This window comes from Girardinichthys multiradiatus, chromosome 23, assembly GCF_021462225.1.
Source record: "Girardinichthys multiradiatus isolate DD_20200921_A chromosome 23, DD_fGirMul_XY1, whole genome shotgun sequence".
NCBI lineage: Eukaryota > Metazoa > Chordata > Actinopteri > Cyprinodontiformes > Goodeidae > Girardinichthys > Girardinichthys multiradiatus.
This window is the reverse complement of record NC_061815.1, coordinates 48,029,435-48,049,494: the sequence shown is the minus strand read 5'-3', so window position 1 is coordinate 48,049,494 and position 20,060 is coordinate 48,029,435. Positions and strand designations below refer to the sequence as shown.

At 37.8% G+C, this 20,060-nt stretch overlaps 1 protein-coding gene across 5 annotated transcripts in view; it reads right to left on the bottom strand.

The window, feature by feature from the left end:
• Positions 1-385: 385 nt before the first annotated feature.
• si:dkey-237h12.3 (teneurin-3) overlaps positions 386-20,060 on the bottom strand; it is a 216,822-nt gene continuing 197,147 nt past the window's right edge. For all 5 annotated transcript variants that reach the window (XM_047353423.1, XM_047353424.1, XM_047353425.1 and 2 more), the window contains 7 exons: positions 13,532-14,415; positions 10,046-10,221; positions 9,436-9,671; positions 7,092-7,388; positions 3,450-5,061; positions 2,500-2,630; positions 386-2,002 (listed from right to left, as the gene is read on the bottom strand). In XM_047353423.1, the coding sequence (XP_047209379.1) occupies positions 1,250-2,002; positions 2,500-2,630; positions 3,450-5,061; positions 7,092-7,388; positions 9,436-9,671; positions 10,046-10,221; positions 13,532-14,415 (4,089 nt within the window). In that variant the 3' untranslated portion in view covers positions 386-1,249. The remainder of the gene's footprint in view (positions 2,003-2,499; positions 2,631-3,449; positions 5,062-7,091; positions 7,389-9,435; positions 9,672-10,045; positions 10,222-13,531; positions 14,416-20,060) is intronic.

Below are 20,060 nucleotides of genomic sequence, written 5' to 3'. Positions count from 1 at the left end.
CTGGACAGGTATGGGAAAAAGAAAATGAAGTATGGAAAAATGCTTGAGATTCCAGACTTTCTATAAGATAAAAAAAAAAAAAAATTCTAAACAAAACTACCTTAACATCAATTTTTATTAAACTTGCATCCTTTACATTGGATTCAAATTCAAAACTCATTAAATACAGCTTTTTAACAAATCGATTTTGTTTAGTTTTTTACTCAGTTCTATTTGGTTATGTAATGTTTTTTTTAATTAAAAAAAGTGTTCAAAGAAACAAAAAAGGATTAAAAAATGATTTTTAAAGTGAGAGAACCTACAGATAATCTGAAGCTCCGTAAAGAAAACCTAAACATCCGTATGAACAGCCCGGAGACAAACATATCCCAAAATATATCAAGAATGAAATTAAAACCAGCTTGACTTTATTTATGTATAAACACAACATAAATTACTGTTAATGACTTTTACAGACACTGATTCAGTTTCTTTAAAAAGAAACAAAAAGAACTGCATAAAACTCTTGGATCATTTACAAAAGATGGTGTCCCTGTGCTGCTCCACATTCTCAACAAAGTTCATCACACTTTCGCTGCACTTTTTTTCCACAATTACTATTCAGGTATTGAAACATTTTTTTTTTCCATTTAAAAGCATTTCAAAGAGAATATGACATATTGATGTTTACAGTGCTAAATCTGGTATACATGGTGGTTGTCTGGTGAGAATAAACATCAGAAGCCTTGGTTTGAAAAACGAATATTTGCTCAGGAAAGCTGCTTGCTCTAGGAATGTGAATCCACGAGCCTGGTACTTCCAGAGAAGTACAGGTATGCATAATGTAAACATTACCTCTGTTTCAGTGACACTTTGTTTAAACACACGTTTCCTGATGAAAACATAAAAAAATCGAACATAAAACACCTACATAAGCTCAGCGTCTCGTTAAAAACATCCATGTTCCTCTGCTTCGGAGTCCCGAGTCCAGAAGGCTTGTGCTGCAGAGGAACTGACCTGTAATTGCCACATTAAGGCTTTGTGTAGTTGTACATTTTTTCTTTGTAGTCTGTAGGTCACAATGCACAGCATTGCTTTTGACCACTTTTTCGCCTTCTTCTTTACATGTTTATTTTTTTCTTTTATTTTTTACAAAACAAAGCCACACTGTACATATCAGCAACCATTTTATACAGTTGCTTTTTATTTCTTCCACATTTATTTCACTACCAAAACAGAGTCTCTTTGGCAGGTAATTCACCTCGAATTGTTACCTTTTCCCAATCTCACTTTGTCGGAGAAAATGGATGTTGTTAGCATTATCTGCTAATTCTGGGTACTGCTCGATGGAAAGCACATAGTAACCATCGTATCCCAACACTTTCCCACTACTCAGTAGCTGCCTCTTCTCCCCCTCTGTCCAGGGGCGAACCCCCTCCTCACCGTCACGCACTCGCTGCTGCTCTCGGGCCCACGCACCCGCCAGGGCGCGTTGTCGTGCTAGCTCAACTACCCGCACTTTCTCCTCGTCCACCGTAGAGCCATAGCGAATGTGAAAAGCCAGAGCGCCGGCACGAATCTCGACGTCTGCAAAACGCCGAGTCCTGCTGTCCATGACTGTGGTGGACTGTGACACCGTCACATTAATGCCATTTTCCAAAGTTTTGTGTCCGCTGGTGAGGTGCAACGAAGCGAGGTCAGCATCTGGGAGGCCTGGCTTGACAAAATAGTGTGTGTCTCGTCCTTCTATGGTGAAGTGGAGGTCCTCCAGATAGAAGGCATTATTGAGGATTGTTGCAACCTTAATGCAGTCCTCACTCGCCACATTGAGTGTGTTCGTGTGGACGCTGCCCTTGTAGATGGCAAACATAACAGCTCTTCCGATGGGAGACTTTGCAGCAGAGAACCACAGCCAAGACTTTTCACCTCTTCGACCTCGGCTGAGATGGACCTCTGGCAGCCGCTCGAATGACAGGAGAGAATGTGCTTGTCTCGTTACTTCCTGCTGGACCCCAGAGATGGACTGTAGGAGAAGTGCAGTGAAACGTTAACGTCTGAACATGGCAGAACCTGACTCTCTAGGCTATTTAGAACCAGCTACTGCTTGGCTTCAGTTTTTTTTTTCCCCCTATATGAGATAGTGGTGTTTTTAAGCCATGTTCTGAAGTCTAACGTAGATAAATCCTTGATGATTCTTCTTTGTGTGTGTGTTAAGGTCTTAGACCAAAGATTCACTGCATAAATAGCATCAACGACTGTTTTAACAGTGACGTTACAAATGAAATTAGACAGCGTTAAAGCATTTTCAGTTATATTATCATAATTATTGTGCAAACATAGACTAATTAAGGTGGATATTCCAAGAAGTACATCGTAATCTAATGAAAAGATGGAACTATCAAGATGGAGGGCTAAACAATGGAGATGTCAGTTATTTTTTCTGCAATAGTTGCAGGTTCTGTTTAATTGCTTATAAATTAGTTAGAGTTTAGAAAAGAAAAGAATTAGACTTTTACCCACCGGCAGATCATCCCAGAGCTGACTCTTTCTCAGTTCGTAGGAGGGCATGCTCAAATCAAACTTTGGAACGGGAAACCCAGGAATGGTGTTGTGAAGATGAAACCCAAATGTTACAAGCCAACTGTTCACATCTGCAAAGGCAGAAGAACAATGCATCAACCCATGATTCCCACCGTAACTTTGTTCAAAATAGCACATATTAGGATGTGAGTTCTTAAAAACAGAATATAGAGTTCTGTGAAAAAAATCAGTAAAACAAAATTCAGTTTTCAAATAATGATTTCATTCATTACAGAAAAATCTATCTAACCAACCCCAGCCTAGTCAGAGTTTAGACTTAAATCTAATTAAGATCCAGAGGAATGGCCTTAAGCAGGCTATTCATGCTGGAAAATCCTCCATTGTGGCGGAAATATAACAATTCTGCAAAGAAGAGTGGGACCAAGTTCCTCTACAGGATGTAAAACACTCATTATCACAAACATTTCATGGCATTTATAGCTAGTTATTTAGTTTAGGGGGTAATTACTTTCTCACATAGGGCCAAACTGCTATGAATAACTTTTTCCCTTAATGAATAAAATAATTATGTGAAAACAGTTTGCATTAACTCAGTTTCTCTTTGATAATTACGTTTGTTTGATGATTTAAAACAATTAAATATGACAAAAAAGAGAAGAAATCTGTAGAGGCTGAATACTTAAATACAGAACCGTCTATATGAAAAATACATATACATGTACACAGTCACTTTTTCCATCTAAGTTAGGCATTCTTATCTTTGATAATCACATCAGTGTTTTCATCTAATTAATAAATACATTTTTTAGGAATACCACCCAACACTTCATGTTTTCAGCTTCAAATGGTTGCCTGTTAGCAAGAATAAAGACATTCTCTCAGGAAGTACAGTGGGAGTAATCAAAATGTGCAACTTTAAGATTTCTTACCTGCAACATACTCTTTCAGTTCATGGACTTTGCTGATAGGATTATTATTTCTGAACATGTACAAATTAAAAGGAGCTGGCTCTCTGGCAACCTTTTTCCAAGCAGAGATATCTGGAATCGTCCACCTGCCAGACATGATATCATAATCCTGCTCTCCGAAGTGGAGCAGTTTGGTCAGAGGATCATACAGTCCACCATGAAACCCGAGCACCAACTGGAAGTCAGGGTTAGAGTCAAAGTAGATTTCACCGTACGCGGTGTACTGAAGCTGTTTGACCAAAAGGCCGTTGCTGGTGAAGACAGCCAGAGGCGTGCCGGTGTTATCACAAGCAATGTAGAACTCTTCTCCACTGCTGATCTCCATAGCAAAAAGATGGCCTTGGAGGTCGTAGTAGAATGAAGTGATCTCTGAGCTGGAGTGATTGTATACATGAGTTATCCTCTCTGGGTAGCTCAGGTCCGCGTAGAAGTATTGCAGGTGCTGGCCCAAACTAGTTTTGGTTGAAACTCTGCGTCCGAGCCCATCGTAGCGATACTGGATTGTCCAGCCGCTGCTCTTGCTATAGACTCGCACAAGGAGTCCTTTGGAGTTGTACTCAAAGATTTCTGCCCCCCTCTGGCGGAGAAAGCCGTCTTCATCCATTCTGTACTGGATATCTCCGAGGCGGGTGATGCGGTCTCTCAGGTCATAGCGCAGAGGCAGGAGCCTGGCGCTGTTTCCAGCATTCAGCAGGTGCAGATTTCCATTCAGGTCATACGTGTAACGCCACATTACTTTGTCATTTAGATACACAGTCTGCAGCTGGCCATCCACATCGTACTCATAGCTGTATTTGGTGGTGTTGGCAAAGGGACCAATCTTGAGTTCTCTCTTAGTGACTCTACCTACATCGTCATACTGGAAAGTAATCCAGTACATCAGTGAACGAAATATTTCATACTGGATCTCCTTGATGCGTCCATGTGCATCAAAGTGCTTTGTGTATGTCATGACTGCAGTGGATATGATCTGATTTATGTCATAGTAGATCACACCAAACTTCCCAAACTGCTCAATCTTTCCTGAGATGTCGTCAAACTGATACAGGTCGATGGGTAGCGGTGTTTCGTTGATGACGCCTTGGACGCTGGTGACACGTAGGCTGCTGTCATATGTATAATCGAAGCGTGCATTCACCATGCCATCCTCACTGAAGCGGAAAATCTGCCGGTCCACCAGGGGGCCCACTTGGCGATAACGAATAGAGCAGATAAAGCCCTCATTCTGCAGGTTCACAGTCTTTAGCACACCAGCAGTCTCATCATAGGTGAAGCTGACCCTCGTGCTATCGTACAAGATCTCGGAAATCTTGTTCTGCCGGCGGTATCTGTACAGGACTCTACGGCCAGTGCCGAGGTGAGCTATTCTCAACAGGAGGCCTTCTTCACTGTAATCCACAGCTACTGAGGCATTGCTCTCAGGTGGGTTATAAAGGTTCCTGTAGTAACCCACGGAACGAATGGTCTGCATGGTGTAACGGGCAACGCTTGGCATGGTGACAGCAGAAAGCCGCTCGAGAGAGTCGAACTCAAATATGTACTGCCGTTGACTGTGAAGCAGGAGAACCATAGACTGAGGGGAGAAGAGCAAAACAGTGTTCTTTTTTTAGTTGCATGCCTGCAGAATACATTTTCAAAGCAAGGCAGAGAGTGGAAATTTTCTGGTTTAAAGAAAGGTGAAACTGTGCATAAAAATCTAGAAGGTAGAAGCGTGACACTTGTGAGACCTCAGCTACATGAGTTGCACATTAACAAATTAGTGCAAAATTACAAAGACAAAACTGGAAAGTAAACGTGTTAAGGTAGAGCTCAACCAAATTATTTAAATAAGATACATGTAAAATACAGTTTGATTTCTAAAACAATATTAAATGTAACTGTCAGACTTACGAACATACACATATCTGATATAAGCAGTTTGTTAACTGTTGGTATCCAGACAGCCCTGTTTAATCAATTAAGAGAATATGCATTTTTTAGAATGTGCTCTGTCTTCCAAAGTGTCTGTGTTAAAATGACATGCCCAGTCATCCGTTGCCACACTGAGGTTTCCTGAGCCCCTGTGTTACTTGTGTCAGGTTTGACATGGTCTTTCTAGGTCACGCAATGACAGGATGCAGCCAGAGGTGACTGGGAAAAAAAAATCTCTGTTTTTGCTGCTGATCATTCCTGCGCATTATTAAACACACCCTACAAGAAATCAGGAGAAGTATACATCAGAGTGCTGCTGTTTGATCATAAGTCTAGTCATTCCTGTTTGGATTTCTGATCAAAGGCTTTTAAATTATTCTTACATATTTTATTTGTGTGTAACTTACATGGACTTTAAAATCTGATTGCAGAATGCATTGTCTGAGCATAGATCTGGGAAAATATGACCTAATTTCTTCCTTAACCTCTTAAGCATACCTGAAATAAATCCATTATAACTCTATTGTTAAATGCAAACTGCAAAAATATATTTTTTTAATGGAACCACTATTGCAACTGTTGCTATGTCTGATTTATTTTTGATTAAACAGAGACAAAAAATCAAATTTTTTGAGCTTCGCCGAACGTTTTCACTAATTGAACATTGCAAAACACCACGAAAATTCTAGATATGTATATCTATATATATATATATATATATATAGATATACATATATATATACATATATATATATATATATATATATATATATATATATATATATATATGTATATATATATATATATATATATAGATATATATATATATATATATATATATATATATACATATATATAGATATACATATATATATATATATATATAGATATCTATATATATATATATATATATATATATATATATAAATATATATATATATATATATATATATGTATATCTATATATATATAGATATACATATCTATATATATATAGATATGTATATATATATATATATATGTATATCTATATATATATAAATATACATATATATATATATATATGTATATATGTATATCTATATATATATAGATATACATATGTATATATATATATATATATATATATATATATATATATATATACATATGTATATATATATATATATATATATATATATGTATAAATGTATGTATATATGTACACATATATGTGTGTGTATATATATATATCTATATATATATATACCTATATATATATATCTGTATATGTATGGAGTGATATCATATTTTTATCTGTCTTGTTTACTGTATACATTAGCAGAAGTAAAGGTGTGAAAACAGTCTGTGTGTAATTAATCTCACACAGTGATGGAGTTACTGAAAAATATGAACTCTTCAATAATATTCCACTATGTTGCACATTTTCTCCATAGTGAGCTATGCATTTTGAGGTACATCATCTTGCTGTGCTGCCCCCGCACACATTTTGAGAACAAATGTAATTGTAGCAGTAGTAATTAGCCTTACTGTTTAAATCATGTTGAGGCCTCATGAACTTAATTAACTCTGACATATTTCAGAGAAACAGCAGGGAAACTTAAGGTCCAGATTTACCTTCTAGGGCTAAAAACTATTCTGCTGCACAATATATCTTTCTTATTATTTCTGCTGGTAATGCGTTTTTCTCACCTGCTCAAGATATGTGTAGCTCCATATCTTCCCATCTGCAAACACCTTGGAGATCAGGCGGCCTTGGCCATCATACTCGAGTCTCTCAGTGGTGGGGCCTCTCTGCAGGACACTGATTTGCCCAGTGCTTGTGCGGCTCACATTAACTGGCAGCAGCTTACTGCTGGGCACCCACAGGACTGGGTGGCCAGCAGTGTCGTATATAATCTTTAAAAGGAACTTCCTGTGGTCGTCGTAAATCTTCTCTGTCCTTAGGGTGCGATCGTAATCAACAGAGAGAATGTTCCGTCCATTCACCTGTGGGTAAAATTTAACAGTTGGTTAGATAACAACCGTACCACAACTGCTTAGAGTTCCAGCAAGGATCCTGTTTGAACAGAATGCACCTTTTAATTTATAGTGAAACATATGCAGAAATTAATGAATATATATATATATATATATAATTCTGATATTACTGATTGATATTATCTGTTGAACCTACATTTATAGAGAACCTAGCTATGTTTATCACGAAGATGAACTTCCCTCTCATAAAGCTCATGAATCGTAAGGATGCTGTAAATTGTTCAGGCCTTTTTAAATTAAAGCTCCTAAATCTGGTGGGGGAAAAAAACTAGTGAGGCCACGTTGCCCCCCAAATGAAGTTCATGAAGAACTATAAGTCATAAATCTGCGTCAGAATCGGGGAAGGAGGAGCAGGGAGAGGTGGACTTATGTAAAGCACTGGAATATTAATGATCTTCTAAAGCAGGGAAAGAAAGAGAAACCAAGGTTAGACTTACAGTTACACAGACGGGGCCTAGTGATGTGTGTTAAAATGGGTTTCCTATAACTAAACAAGTTAAGTTATTTAAAATGGCATGATATAAATAAACATTTTGTCATCCATTGTTTTTCCCTTTTTGTGTGTACGAGCAGTCTTAAAATGACAATGTTTTGGAAAAAGGCATATTGTATATGTTGGTTTTTGGAACAGAGCGAATAAATAAATGTAAATCTCACGTAAACAAATTACCTGGAAAAATTACTGGTTGTAACTTATGATGATTCCAACCAATAGACATCAGAAGTCTTTTATATCATTTTTAAACACCATCCCAGATCCTTGTTTTATTCTACTGTATACCTGTATACAGATTTTCCAACCAACTTACTATCAAATGTTGTAAAATTGTTAATTATGCCCTTTTCTGTGATTTGTTGTATGGTATTTCTGCCACATTGAAATATTTTTGAAAGTCTCAATAGATTTTCATGGATGGGTGAATGATTTTCATTCATTTCTTTTATTTAGTATTAAATGTATCATCTGAGTGTGATTTAATGCTCAGAAGAATAAAGAGGTTCAGGACAACATCCTGTAATGAACCCTCTTCTTGTTTATCCGGCTTACTTTATAAACAGCCTCTAACAAAAAGCAGCACAATCAGGTTCCTGATTAGCTTGGAGAACAAACTGCAACAGGACAGACGGCAATGCCAGAAACGTGCAACAAGTGCCAAGCCACGAGCTACACAGCTGGTGCTCATCAATAAGGCGTCCTGCAGTTTGGGCCTTTTTAAAAAAAAAGAGGTTCTGTTTCACTGTGACCTGAAGGACACGATGTTCATGGTTATCATTAACAAAATTCTAGCTTTTTATATTAAAACTCTCACTCACTCTTGTAGCCAGAATAAACTGCAGACATAGAAAATGTTGCTTTTCTTTAAATAACTTCTTGCATCTTACATGTTTATGCCCACTCTGAAGAATGATTCAGGTTACATTTCACTGTACGTTATACATGTTCATCAGAGCCTGTAACAAATCTTGAGTCTGTTTGAGTGTCAGATCAGCCAATCACCTGCGAGGGCAGATGAGGCTGAAAATCAGCCCATTTGTTTTGTTGCATTTTTACCTCAGAATTTCTTGTTCGTAATATAGAGCCATGTGAATGTCTGAAGAACACATTTACTCCACTGTGGTCTTCATCGTAACATGCATTGATATAATCTACCTTAGATAATAAAATAACCTCAATTATTAGCAATTATTTCTGTTACTCATATTTCACATAGTTTGATATCTGAGGAGGCCGCTTATCTTCAAACGGTTGTTAAATGTTTATCAGTTCTTATTTCTTTTTGTGGCTTGCTGTTGCATATTGGCCAGGCTATCATCTTCTACTCTTCTTCCTTAATAGAAACATGTTACTGAAAGTAACAATGTTCTGTTCCGTTTACATAACCAGTTCTGACAGCTTTACGACTTATTTTTCAATTGGAGGGTGGGTTTTATGTGTCCCATTTTATTTGTGTTGCATGTCGGGAAACAACAGCGATTTAAAGAAATCCAGACTTACCCTCAGCTTTCGCCCAAACACGATAACTTTCCCTCTGGCTTGTTCTTTGCGAAAGCGCCACTCGACCAAGTTCTGCCCAACCTCTCCTGGCAGGCTCATGTTGCGCCTGGCGACAGTCGGGTTGGCAGCTCCTGTTAGGATGTGGGGCTCTGTTTGGTAGTGGGTGTCCATCCCATTGGCATAGGTAATCCTCAGCGAGTTGTCGTAGCCCACTTGATAGCTGCTTCTACACTGGTCTGTTGGTGGTAAACACAATGAACAGTTAAAACAGTAGAACACAGTTGTTGATAACAGGCTGGGCCTATTATTGTAGGAAATCTCCATTTCTTCAGCATCTCAGATTAGACATTTGCAGTTGTGAAGAACATGAGTGATGTGGGGAAATAATGGGCCCATCTGGTTCTGGAGGAGAGTTTAAAGCACTTAGTAAGAAGGTTGATGTGTCTCCCTGACATCCAGCTCACACTCCCAGAGAGCAATCATTTACACTGCCGAACCCTCTGAGTCATAATGATACACGACTTAGGCTTACTCAACATTGCCCTGCAGACCCTTGAAACAATGACAAATAACAGCTGCTCTGTTCTGGAGCCCAGTGACGAAGCCTTACCCTGAGCCAGAGTGTAGAAGGCACGGATGGTTGAGGCATTTGTTGTGATGCTGATTTCCTCCTCTGTCAGGGAGCTCTCAATGTCCACCATCAGAGCGCTGTATATGTCTGTGTACAAGTTATTCACCATTCCAGTGGGGAACGTCACATTCATTAGCCGGCCTTCACTGTCATAGCTGTTTGACAAAAGGAACACCAAAAATGACTAAGCATTTATATGTATGAGGTCCCAGCGCTACAATGCATTTCAATTATCAGCTATTTCATACTCGGGTAAGAACACCGACTTTCTTGTAATTAAAATGTCATATTTTCATTCCCGGATATCTTCCACTTCTGGTGCATAAGAGGAAGGATCTCTGTAAAAAAGGCTTAGACACGATCCAAATAGAATAAGGGTGAGTGAAATCTCTTATGAGCGATCAGCTTCACACGTGCAGAAACATAAAATCAAACAACAAAGACTTGTAATAAAGTTTTGTGTTGATTGATTGATGTGTCATAATCACGACTGGCTGTTTTTGTTGTAGCGAGGGTATCATGAACGGCCTAATGTGATATGAGAAAACACTGAGAGGCTTTACTACCAAAACAAATTAGATTATGATAGAAAATCTTAGTGGCTCTTTTTTATTAAATACAGTTATTTAGTTTATTTCAGCTCACTTCTTTCCATTTACAACATGCCTTAACAAAACTGGTCAAGATAAAAAAGAAAGAATGGAACAGTTAATGGAGTTATTTGGACCTAACTAGGCTACAGATCTGAGTCAAATTTTATAATTAGATTTCAATTAAATCTGCACCTCGGCAATTTGCAGGTAAGAATGAGTCACCATTTATAGAATAAACATGCAAAGTCTACAGGCAAAAAACTTGACAGAGTTGCATGCAAATGAAATGAAACATGACACACAAATCATTTTATGACTTTTTCTCAGGTTACAAATGCAACAAAAGTTCTACGCCCTGATAATGTTTAAAAACTTGTTTTAGTAAGGATCACGGATATGAAATCAGGAACTTTAAACTGCCTTGTGGCTAAACAACTTTAAATGTTAATTTTTTCTAAAGTTGGAGTAAAACTTGAATGAGAAAGATTAATGTTCAAACATGACTTAGAAAAAAAAATTCCTTTCTACGAGATACAGGAAGGAAGAGGGCCTTTAATTATCTGTCTTTATGTGTCCTTACATGTTATAAAGTAACATGTATTCAGTGCTATGGAAACGTATTTACCACAGCACTGTATTATACTGTAATATTATAATACACTGTAATATTGCTGCTTCTGCTTTTTTGTTAGTAAGTATTTTTATAGGTCTTCTCCTATCTTTCTGTAATTGTTCAGTACTTTGTTTGAAAGTGCTTTACAAATAAGGTTTATTATTACTATTACATCTAAATCTGGAGATCATCTGCATACTTTTGGTTCACTTTCCCTACATCCAGATCTGATTACTGCCTGACCTGCAGGATCAACATGTCATTTAACCAGGTCCTGTGTGACATGAAGTAAGCAACACATCATGTCACTCATGATGAGAAACAAAGTCATTGACATCTGTCAGCCCGGAAAGGGTTACAAAGCCATTTGTAAAGCTTTGGGACTCCAGTGAATCACAGTGTGAACTATTATTCACAAATGGATAAGACATGGAATACCAGTGACCTTCTCTGGAGGGGCATACCTCCCAAAATTACCCCTAAAGCACATAGAAGACTCATCCAGGAGGTCACAGAAGAACCCAGAACAACATTTAAAGCTCTGCAGGTGTTACTGCCTCAGTTAAAGCTGCAGTAGGGACTTCTGAGAAAACTATGGACATAGTCTGAAAATTTGTACAAGCCCAGGTACAAGCTTACAGGTCCCTCCCCCTTGCGCTCTGCTGTGCTACCACCCTCCCTCCACAGTGGAGCCTGCTGTGAACCCGCAAGCTAGTAAGCAGGGCCACCAATGATGGCAGATAAACAGCTATGACACATTCACTGGAAGGGATGAAACATCAAAGATATGCTTTACATTGACTATGGTGTACCCACACTTTGACTACAAACGTGGTCCTGAAATCATTAGCACAGCGCCATTAGCACAGCGCCATTAGCACAGTGCCATTAGCACAGCGCCATTAGCACAACTGCAGCACACGGGCAATCTTGATCTTGTATGTAGTGTGAAGGGTAGGGGTGTGAGCAGCGTGCATTATTGACACTGCTAAGACATCCCCCTTGGCTCTGATTGGTTGTTTCTGACCAGGAGCGGTGTACTTCTGCACATGGCAGTAGGACCACTGGGGGGAGCTAGAGGAGCTTGATTTTTTGAGAGTTCACCCATCTCATATTACACTGTCAGGACATAGTGACAGTTTCAAAGTCAGTAACAAATATGGAAAAAAAAATACATTTTTACAAAGGTTATCTACTACAGCTTTAAGGTCAGAGTTCATGATATAACAATAAGAAAGACAGAGCCTGGGCAAAAATAGCTCCCATAGGAGACTGGATAACTTGCCGCAATGTTGAAGGTGGACGCCTGGCTATAATTTCATGACTTTGTGCTCAAGCGCACAAGGATTTCAAGAACACCATGTTCCCCCACTAAATAAAATTAAAAAAAAGGTCTAGTCTAAATCTGACTTTAAACAGACGATTCTTGGTTGAAAAGTATCCGATGTGGCTACAATAAAACAACTTTGCAAAGAAAGGTGGGCCAGGATTACTCCACAGTGATGTTAAAGACTCATCACCAGTTGTTGCTGCTAAGTGTGGTACAAGTTCTATTGAGTTTAGGAGGTAATTACTTTTTTTGCACAGGGCCAGATTGGTTTGAAGAGCTTTTTCCTTAATAAATGAACTAATGATCTGAAACTGCATTTTGTATTTATTAAGGTCATCTTTGTCTGGTATCAAAATTATTTTTATGATCTGAAACATTTAAGTGTGACAAAAAAACAAAAACAGACAAACTCTGTAAGAGAGAGTGTGTTAAGACCTTTCTTTAGAACGAGGGAAGAAAGGTGAACTGGTTTAAGCTTTGTTCTTTTCAGACATGTCAACGTTTTATGGACATATATGAACTTTAATCTATTGGATCCACATCTGAAAAAAGCCTTCATTAAAACGACATTTTGTCTATATGCAGATGCCATTTGAGTTTAAATTGAAACAGCAGTAGCAGTTTTATCATTAATGACAGAAGGTAACATCAACAAATAAATAAATAAGTGAACCTTTCAATTACATGACCGTTAATAGTCCCTTCTTATTCCAGAGATGCAGGGTCTGGTGTTTCATTCCCAAACATAATCCTATCTGCTAAAGAGCCAAAGGCATCTGTTTACACATTGTGTATTAGCATGCACAAAGTGGGAGGTGGATTTTAATTTGCACTGTGGGCTGTGTCCGTAATCAGAAGGTCTAAATAATTTGAAGCTAACTCAATCGGACCAGGCGAATGATATCAACAGTTCCAGTATTTATACTCACTCATAGAATGTTGTCCAGCCGATCTCTGAAGTCTTTGTAGCCAGCAGGCCATTATTACCATGGTAAGTGAGCAGAACCAGCTCCTGACCCTGCGCCGTGAGAGTTTTCAGGCCACCATTGGTGCCCATCGTCAGCCAGATCACCTGGTTGTCGGGGGCAACGATCCGCACAGGCATGCGGTTGGCATCCCTTCGGATTCTCAGAGTGTTCCCGCTGCTGTCAGTAGCAGCCGTGATATCATTCTCTGTGCTGTAGCTGAAAGTGTACTTCAGGTCTCCAGTGAGCAAGCTGGCAGTGTGTTGGTGGGTGCCGTTGCTGTCAAACATGTAGAGTTCCTGAGCATCAGGGGAAGCCACCTCATACACACCGCCGCTGGAAGTCAAAGCTGGCCCGTTTCTAGAGATGGCGCGGATGCGGATGTTCCCCAGGTCTGCCACATATAGGGTTCCATCTGGAGCCGCCACTAATGAAGAAGGACCATTCAGCCTTGCATCTTTGGCATAGCCATCTCCTGTCTGATAGCAGTCACAGTTGGCATCATTCTTGCAGTCACAGTCGGAGGGAGCTCCGGCCAAATGTGTTATCTCCCCATCCACAGAAACCATCCGGATCCTGCTCATCTTCCTCTCATCTGTCTCTGCAATGTAGATGGCTCCGTGGTAGGATATGGCTATAGAAACAGCAGACTCTAGAGGGGTTAAATGCGCCCTTTGTCCACCTGCTACGCCTCTCTCCGGTCCAGCCAGCGGGCAGTGGATGGGTCGGCCTGCTGCAATACTGACTTGACCGTTCTCGGTGATGCGCAGTACTATGTTGTTGTCCAGAACATAAAGAGAGTTGTCCATGGGACTGACTGCTAGATCTGTGGGCCACTCCAAAATCACCTGGAATACAGAAGATGCTTAGATTAGTGGATTTAATTACAACTCTAATTTTATGGAGACGAAGAAGCATCGTTATTTTATTTAGAGGCGGTAATATCATTCTTTTCTATTGTCAACAATAGACAACAAGTGCTCCATAGAGTTATTTTTATAAACTTTTATACAAACACACACACACACACATAATGTGTTAATAAACATGGCTAAAAGGAAGATGAATTTGCGCAGACTGAATCTGAAAAATGACAGATGTTACTGCGTCAAGAAAATAAGTGCCAGAAAGATTTACAAACCCTGGCCTCCTTCTAACCTCCAAAAAGCTTGCTGTGAATGGCAGATTGTCAGTGTCAAGAGTGTGATAGAAGAGGCTTCACACTGAAATCTGTAAATCTTTGTATGCAATATTTCAAGAGGGAGCATTTTCTGAAGGATATTGAAAACAATTCAGAGGAATACTGACATACACAGTGCCTCACAAAAGTATTCATACCCTTTGAACTTGTTCACATTTCGTTACAGTACAACCACACTCGTTATTCTATTTTAACGGGGTTCTATATGTTAGGCCAACAGAAAGCAGTGCAATGTTGTGAAGTGGAAAGAAAATGATAAATGGTTTTCAATTTTATCATAACTAAAAATCTGATCAATGGCAAATATCAGTCTCTGATAAATGCACCTTCTTCAACATGTTGGTTGTGTCTCCAATATGGCTTTTGGCAAACATAATTCAAGACTCCTCATTGCTTTCTTTTGTAAATTACTTTCTTTTTGTCTTTTGTCAACAGATTATCCGACCTGGGGAGGAGCTGCAGAGATCCACAGCTCCTCCTTTTTTTGAAGCCTTCACAGAACAGCCGTCTTTAAACGTCAAATTATGCACACAAAGACTGTTCACAAACTAGGTAACGTCAGAAAGCAAATGATTGCTTTATTTAGGGTATTCAGCATAAAAGAGGCTGAATACATTACTCGCCACAATTTATACATTGTTTTGTAAAGAATATTATAAAAAACATGTATAATTTCCCTTTTTCAACATTGTACACTATTTTGCGTTGGTCTATAACATAAAATTCCAATGAAACACACTGAGGCTTGGGGCTGTAACGTTACAAATTATGATGAAGTTTACGGGTTATAAATATTTCTGGAAGGAATTGTACAAGAATATTTATTAAACTAACAAATTTGTTTTAGAAAAAAAACAGCATGGAGTTCAGAAAGTCAAAAATCTGTAGATTATTTCTTAAAACAGTGGCCTGCTGTCTGTCCAGCTCAGATTTCTGACAGACCACAAGTAATCTTAGAAATGCTGGTTTATTTTGTCAAAATAAACTGATAAAAGTCTGTTTCTGGGTTGCTGTTGCACTTTAATATAAGTGGGATCTACCTGGAGGAGATTAAAGTTTATCTTCACCTCCAGGACTGTCTTTTGTTTACAAAAGCTGGAAAAGACGATTTTAAGGAGCCAGAAGGAACCTTGTATAAATCTAGACCTACGAGGTCATAACTATGTTGTTATGTTGTGTGGATGCCATATAAAAGAGTAAAAGATGGACTTCCCTATCAACAATGAAACCAGGACCCTAAACCTTATTTATTCCTGTGTGAGGACCTGCTGTAGTTGGCTCCCTTAGGGACAGCATATAGAAGTTTGGATAGAGGCTTTGGCAAATCCTTTTGCTTTTGACCAATAAATAGGTGGTTGTGTCACTTTCACTACATGACGTTTGTTTTTGCAACTGCATCTAAATAGACTTAAATTTAGTTGTTTGCACTGGATTGTTAAGGCTTTTGAAGCAAATGTGGCTTATTACAAATGCACATTTTTACTTTTCAGATTTTTATTTTTAAACAAATTGAAAATTATTTCCCTCCCAATTTATCATTGTGCACCAATTTGTGTTGGTCTATCACATAAAATCCAGTGGAGTTTATGTTACATTACAAAATGTGGGAATAATTTGTAAGTTGGCCAAAAAAGGTTGGTTTACTTTATTGGCAGAGCCAAGTTGCTACTCACCAAACAGACTTTCTGCAGCTTCTAGTTTAGCTCATGAGGCTGTCACAGCGATACAAACCTACTATACTAAAACCTTTCAAACATCCACCATCTAGTAGTTGGATGTTCATCTAGTCTGAAAAGTCTACGGTTAATATTTACAGTTCTGGGCTATTTTACCATGTTTGGGGGAGCAAATCTATTCATTTAAATGACTTGTCACATATTTGAGTAGATTTCAGCCTAGGTAAATGAGCATGTCTTATACAAGAACATTAAGCATGCAATTAACACCTTCCTGCTCCATTTATGCTGTGCGATGTGGTGCTGTAACCTGAAAGAAAAGCTTCACACAGTGATCACTGACATATATCAGAATTAATCAAACTGACATCAAAGAAAAGTCTCTTGCATTTAAAATGATGACATAATTAATCACATCTTGTAGAACATTAAGTGAGCCAAAACCAAAACCTTTAGTAACCATTAGAGCCTGCTTTCCTAACATACTTTAATTCAGTGAATAAAAAGCTTGTTTCTAACTGCACAAAAATGACTAAACTGGCCTTGAGATACAACACCATGCCATTAATTACTGTCCAGACATTCCTAATTTGTGTTCTTTCCACTCTGTGATTAATAATAAAAAAACAATGCCTTTAAGGCTTCTACTGGTTAAATTGCACCGAGGCCCCAGGCAGCTGAGGGTCATACAGTTGTGCCAATGCCTTGTCTTGGTTGGTTCATGCCAAATAGTTTGGTTAATAGGCAAATAGCAACTAATTTAATGTGAATGTTCTCTTATGTTCCCCCTCTTTCAGGCACATTACCCACTCACTTTCTATTCTGCTCACAGGGAAAATACATCATTTTTATTGCACACGTCTTTCCATAGAAATAAATCATTTGTGATATCCGCTTTATATAACACGTTAATGCCTGTTTATCCTGTAAGGACACATATTAGTAAGTCTGGAAAAATCTTCATCTTTCTTTATTCTCTATTTTCATGCATAATAAAGCAAAATGGCATCTGTTCAACCTCCCATATTGTGTGAGTTTCTGAAGTCATGCCTCCTCTGCAGCAATGGCAGCTGATTTTAAAAGCTTGTTTTGGTCTTTACAGATTCGATTTCTCAAATTTAACATCTACAGCACTTCAATAACATGTCTTGAATTACTTCATCTATTTAGAACACATTTTGTGAACATACTAATATTAACCAGGTTATATCCAGCATTAAACTGTAAAACAGTTAAGGTAAATCCTATGTGACATACTGTATTTCTCATGATAAGACTTTAAATGTAGCTTTATTAAATGCATTTTCTTCTAAAGCTGTGTTGTGCCCTAGTTTGCTTCATAGAGGAAAATTGTTTCATATTCAGCCGTTTTGTTCTGGTTACCCTTCTACAAATGTCTAACACAGAACAATTATTCAGAGTATTATTTTTACATATATCTTACACAATATAATGTCACAGATATAAAAAAATATTTTATTCCAAAACAAAACAGAATTAGTGTATAGACAAATGTTACAATTCAAATCTTTTTGTTGAATTGCTCAATAAATGTATTAAACATGCCTGATGCGATAAAATAAATTACATATGTGGTCCATTTGGCCTGTGTTATTATATTGATAAAGAGAAATGGGACTGGGTTCCTATGGGTTATTTCTGTATTTGTAAGTTAGCAGCCATGTCTGTTTTTCTAAGATAATAATACATCTGTTTGGTAAAATGGAAACTGTTAGTTTAAAACAGTAACACTTTGTCTTGTGCACAAAGTGGGAGGGATTGAAACAATTTTATGTCCAACAGCAGAAGAAGTAAAAAGAATAATGGTGTGAAAGTATTCACTTTAGTGTGATAAAAGTCTGTTTTATTGCCCTTTTTCTTCATTATTATTAAACTGAAATCAGCTCGCAAAACTCCCAAGGAGTGTGGAAGAGACAGATATGGACCTTAAAACCTCCATTTTCCATCCCAGTTCCAGAATCCTCTCACCTCCTCCATTAGGAGAGGGTCGAGCTTTTATGGTACCTCATTCTGAGGTAGAGTGAAGCCTTCTTGGACAGAGCCGCCAGCGGTTGTGTTCCACCAAGGAAAAAAGGTTTTATGTGCTCAACAAGCTACAGCTACTGAGTGCTCCATTATTATTATGTGTAGTGCAAGTGTCCTCAGTGATGACAATCACTTGTGGTACAATGAACACTAATTCAGCTCCAGCTGCATGAGAACACACCCTCCCAAACTAAGTCATTATTTTATTCTACTTATAATTGGCTCTGAGATGAAAACACATCTCTTTTTGGACTTCTAGTTGCTTAATGGTGTAAAAATCTCAACTTAATGTTTGCATATCACCTTATATACCTTGAGAAAAATGTTCAACTCATAATGGCTTGAAGAAAGAAAGAAGCTTGAATTTGTAGTAACCTCAAATACATCAAATCTGACCTTTCACACACAAATAAAAAAAATTGTTTCCTGAAAATAACCTTGATGGATTTTTTTAGATTAGCCAGACAGTCTTTGAAATAAGTCCTGTAAGCCATTTGGCCTCGTCTAAATGGCTGTGAATATGTGTCTCATATGAAGGATTTCATTTAATTAATTAGAGAATTCGGAAAAGCTGTTGAATAAATAATTATTTATTTTAAATGGTGATTAATGTTTTTCAATGAGTTATAATATGAAATACAAGCAGGTATTTTTATTCATTAGAAACCCTTTAAGATCCCAGATAATTTCCCAGAAATTTCTAGATTTTTTTCTGCATCACATGTTTGACAATTTGGGACAAATTCTGAAGGTTGTAATTGGGTTTTGATTTCGGTTGGTAAAGGCCCATTTTACAGATGGTTTTAGTATTAGGACTATTGTAGATCACCTAACTTTGAAAATCTATAACTCACGGACCCGTCAAAGAATGAATGGAGTATACTAGATTGAATGTAAATTCTTTTAAGCTGTGTTTGTGTACTTTGGTAATTTATTTTGTTTGTAAAAATAAAAATTGTTAGTTTGTTATTTTAGACCCAGTTTATGTTTAGAAATCAAGTTAAACCTGCGTTTAAAGTTGTCTGGTGAACAAACAGATAGTAAAAAGGCCTCTTTTTGATTTCTGAATGATAGTGAATTCAGTCAGTAAGTCAAAGACTGATGGCTAAAATTTTTCCTTCAAAAATGAAAGAAAGAAAAATGCTTGAATACATTTTAAAACCTAGAAAGTAATAAAGGTGATTTCCATACTTTTGAAAATCTTTCACAACCTTGTAGGTAGCCTGATATGATGAGTCCATGTCTGGAACCTTGAATGGGAATGCAGCTCCAGCAAGGAGTATTTAATCTACTATGGTCGTTCTTTACATTTCATTTTCTCTCTTCATTTATTTAAATAACATGGTAGTAGGAAAACATAATATTTTATTGCTACTCTATAGCTGGCGAGAGGGAAATAGTTACATCACATTGTTAGAATCACTTTCTTTATGAGCGTTTTTTTTTCTTCTTCTTTTGACCCAGTTTGGTTCTGGAGTAATCCAAACTGGAAACTATTTAAACATCCTATGATCTGGGCCAGACAGGCTGACCCCATCCTTCCTGCCACAGAACAACCTTCATGTGAAAA